This window comes from Neofelis nebulosa, chromosome X (genome assembly GCF_028018385.1).
Source record: "Neofelis nebulosa isolate mNeoNeb1 chromosome X, mNeoNeb1.pri, whole genome shotgun sequence".
In the NCBI taxonomy this organism is placed as follows: domain Eukaryota; kingdom Metazoa; phylum Chordata; class Mammalia; order Carnivora; family Felidae; genus Neofelis; species Neofelis nebulosa.
The window spans coordinates 125877787-125882022 of NC_080800.1; the positions used below are offsets into that span (position 1 = coordinate 125877787).

The window sequence follows — 4236 nt, forward strand, 5'->3', positions numbered from 1 at the left end:
AGCCCACTGGCTCTCCTGTACACACCCTCAGGTAGAGACCCCAGTTCTGTCCCTCCACTGAGGCCCAGAGAAGGGGCAAGGACTTGCCCAAAGGACACATGGTAAGATACAGGCCCAAGGGGTTGAGCTCTAAGTAGCAGAAGCCCGTTCTTGGGATTGGGACATGAAGTGAGCAAAACAGGAAAGTCCTTGACACCCTCCTTGGGGCAGGGCCCTGGCACTGGGGCAGCGACGCATCTTGGCCCGTCGTGTGCCCACAGCGGCCACGGCCCCCGCGCGAGTATGGGGACTGCTGACCCCCGGTTGCGGTGGTGTGTGCGAGCGCTCATGTGCGCAGGTGGCATCTATTCCACGTAGTCGCACCTGGACGAAGTGCTTCTCGCCTAGCTGGGACAGGACCCGTTCTGGGTGGAGTGGAGGAGGGGTGGAAACAGGTGAAGGAGCCCCAGAACGCTCCCCCATCCCGCGCTCCACCCATGCCAGAATGCAGCGCTGGCGGGCGCATCTCGGGCCTGCCCAGCGGCTCTCTGGTGGGCACCCGGGGATATGGACCCCTCGCCAGGCTGACGCCCCGAGAGCATGTTCCGAGAGGGGCGGGCGGTGGGCAGGGTTGGGTCTAGGATGGGGGCACTGGCTCTCGGGTCCCCAGGGTCCCCACCTGTGCCAGCGCCCCCTCGGGGGCGGGGGAAGGAGCAGGTGACGTCACGCGCGGTCCCGGGGTGCCCGCGGCGGTGGCCACAGCCTGGCCGCGTGACCCGCGCGCGCCAATGGCCCGGCGGTCTCCGGGGCGACGCGGAGGGTCCGCGCTCCGCCGCCACTGCGCCCCCGCCCCGAGTCCGCACTGCAGAGAGTGGTGGCGAGCAGGCGCCGGCGCGCTAGCCCACGTGCCGCGCTGAGAGAGGGACAGGGAGAGGAAGAAGGAGAGGGAGTGAGAGGCAGCCAGGAAAAGAGGGGCGCACGACCCCGCTGCCGCTCGGCGCAGCCCCTGCGCCCCACCTGCTGGGACCTCGACGAGGAAGGACCCCGACCCAGAGGAAGGTAGGTACCAGAACCGGGGAGGGTGCGCTCAGCCCTCCGGGAGACCCGCCCGCCCGCCCCAGTAGGACTGCGGCAGCCCGCGGGGGTGAGAGGGACGCGGTGGGGAGGGGGCCGTGGCCCCGGCGGGCGGGTGGAAGGCGGGGCAGGGGTCTAGCCTGGGCTGCAAAGGCACCGCCCCGGGGGAGGAGGGTCACCTGGGCGGTGGGCGCGGCGGAGCGGGCGGGGGGGGGGGCGCTTAACCTCGCTCTCGCCTCGTTTGTATTCACAGGCTGTGGAGACCTGGGCGGTTCTCTCTGAGTCCTAGACTCCCTCACTAATTCACCACCCCCCCCCCCCCGCCCCCTCCACCCTGCCCAGTGTCACCCTGGTCCGCGCCGGGAACCGTTTCCTACGGCTGATATTAACCCCGCGCCGGCGGAAATTGCACGCGATGGCGGTGACGTTGCTGCGGGACTGGTGCAGGTGGATGGGCATCAGCGCTCGAAGGGGTCTGCTCATTCTGGGCATCCCGGAGGACTGTGATGAAGCCGAACTCCAAGAGTCTCTGGAGGCCGCCCTGTGGCCCATGGGTCACTTCACCGTGCTGGGCAAAGTGTTTCGAGAGGAGGATAATGCCACTGCAGCCCTGGTCGAGCTTGACCGGGAAGTTAACTATGCTTTGGTCCCCAGGGAAATCCTGGGCACCGGGGGTCCCTGGAACGTAGTCTTTGTGCCCCGTTGCTCAGGCGAGGAGTTTCTCAGTCGCGTGTTCCACTTCCTGGAGCAACAGGGGCAGACGGTGGAGAGTGTGGCTGGGGCCCTGGGGCTGGGACTGCGCCGGGTGTGCTGGCTCCGATCGGTCAGTCAGGCAGTCCAGCCCTGGGTGGAGACCATGCGGTACCAGCGCCTGGGCGTGTTTTCTGGGAGGGATCAGCCCGCCCCGGGGGAGGAGTCCTTTGAGACCTGGCTAGACCACACCACAGACATGCTACATGTATGGCAGGGAGTCTCAGAAAGGGAGAAGAGGAGGCGGCTGATGGAAGGCCTTCGAGGGACGGCCCTGCAGCTCGTGCACGGGCTCCTGGCAGAGAACCCTGCCAGGACGGCTCAGGACTGCCTGGCGGCCCTGATCCAGGTGTTTGGAGACAACGAGTCGCAGGCAACCATCCGGGTGAAGTGTTTGACAGCTCAGCAAGAGTCAGGCGAGCGGCTCTCTGCTTTCGTGTTGCGGCTGGAAGTTTTGCTGCAGAAAGCCATTGAGAAGGGGGCCCTGGCCAGAGCCTCAGCTGACCATGTACGCCTGAGGCAGGTGCTCACCAGGGCCAACCTTACTGAGCCGCTGGATGAAGCGCTGAGGAAGTTGAGAATGGTTGGGAGGTTTCCAAGTTTCCTAGAGATGCTGGGGCTTGTTCGGGAGTCTGAGGCATGGGAGGCCAGTCTAGCCAGGAACGAGAGAGCCCAGGCAGAGGAAGGGGCTGGTGCCCGGGCCAATGCCCAGGCTGATGCCAGAGCCGGTGCTAAGGTGGAGGATGACAAGGTGGAGGAGAAGGAGCAGGAAGAGCGGGAGTCTGAGGAGGAAGACAGTGACGATCATGACGCTGTCCTTGCGGGCCTAGGTCAGGCAAGACCCTCAGAGGCCCCTGGGGGCCCCACCCCTGCCCAGATGGGCAGCGCTTCCAGGGAGGGCCCGGGAGGTCCTGGCTGTGAGCCAGAGGGCTTCGCCCAGGCAGGAGACCAGGAGACTGGGGAGCCCCTGGAGGAGGGGCTCAAGCCCATCCCAGAGGAGTTGGGAAATGAGGACGGGGCTGGGGAGATGAGCCCCCCCAAGTCCTCCTCGGGCAAATAGGCTCAGAAGGCCCAGAGGCCCCCTCTCCTCTCAGACAGCAGAGCTCTGGAGGCAGGGGGAGGCCACTCCAGGGCAGCAGCCTCACCCCACATGTGGAGCAGGGCCAAGGGAAGGACCCACCCAGCCCAAGCCAAGCCCCCGGGCACTCCACCACCCCACGGGGACCTGATCACCACCATCAGCCCTTCCAATGGACCAGGATGACCATACTTGATGCAGAATGGGGCAGGGAGGGGTGCCCCCTCCCATGGCAGCTGAGGCAGCCCCAGCCCCAGCCCCAGCCCCAGCCCCAGCCCCAGCCCGAAACCCTGCCAGTTCAGGCAGCCAGCCTGGGAAGCACCCTGAGTGGCTGGCCCTAGCCTAGGTGAGGGGCACCTGAAAATGTCTGCCACCCACACTGGCCTGGGAGATGTTAGGCGCCGTCTCAAGGGTGCCGGCCCCTCAGGCCGCCCAAGAGGGGGACCCTCGTTCACTGACCCGTGGAGCACGTCACTCCACGCTCTGAGAAGCCCACTTGTGCCTCTGTAGGCCCCTTAGTGACCCCCGTGTCAAGTGACACCCCCAGCTCCCCCTACACGCACCCTAGTTACCATTCCCGTGCAGAGCCTTGAGGTGTGCAGGAGCCCGCGGCGGGTGTCCTGGCCTAACACAGCAGCCACCTCTCAGCCCCGGGTGTGTGGCACGAGCTTCAGTGCGAGCCCAGGCTCTGCTCGCTGTCGTCCGGTGTCGTGAGCTCAGCCTCTGCTTCCTCGGTGTAGATTTAGGCCAACTGCTGCTTGTTCTTGTGGAGATGTGTGTGTGTTCTTATCTGAGCAGCCGCCCCCACCCCACCCCAGAGACCTCTCGAGCCCAATCCCAGGAGATGGCGGGAAGGACAGAAGAGAGCATGGCTGGTGCTCACCCCGTGACCTCAGGAAGGAGGAACTGGACCAAGGACAGAGGTGGCCTGTGGGAGTCTCCACGGAAACCGTGCTCTGATGTGCCATTCTCTTGTTACTTGTGACTCAGTTTCTTCGGCCTGTCTGAGTACCCCGTGCTGCATTTTCCAGCATCCTGTGACTGTCCTGTGCAGGCCATAGGGCAGGGCCAGGCCCCAGCATGTCGGCCAGAGTGGAGAGTGCCCTAGAGTGAGGGGCCATGGCCAGCATCCATCATCCTGGCCAGGGGCCGATCGTGGGGCCCTCAGGAAGGGAGACTATGGCAGGAGGGCCACGGTGTTGGGGGAAACGGAGGCACCTCATTTGGGACCCCAAGAGGAGGGGGTCCGTGACCTATGGGCTGTAGTGGCCGTCAGACGTTCCTCTCTGTGTTGTCATTCCCTCTCTTCAATGGTTTCAGTAAATGTTTCTCTTCAATAAATTTCATTGAATGTT

General features: G+C 65.0%; 1 protein-coding gene across 2 annotated transcripts; it reads left to right on the forward strand.

The window, feature by feature from the left end:
- The first annotated feature begins 740 nt into the window (after window positions 1-740).
- LOC131502484 (paraneoplastic antigen-like protein 6B) lies at window positions 741-4236 on the forward strand. 2 transcript variants are annotated; one of them, XM_058713256.1, is made up of 2 exons: window positions 741-1038; window positions 1307-4236. In XM_058713256.1, the coding sequence occupies exon 2, from the start codon at window positions 1469-1471 to the stop codon at window positions 2861-2863; it is 1395 nt and encodes a 464-aa protein (XP_058569239.1). In that variant the 5' UTR covers window positions 741-1038; window positions 1307-1468; the 3' UTR covers window positions 2864-4236. The 2 variants fall into 2 exon arrangements, with proteins under 2 accessions (XP_058569239.1, XP_058569240.1); XM_058713257.1 differs by having other exon boundaries at window positions 1396-4236.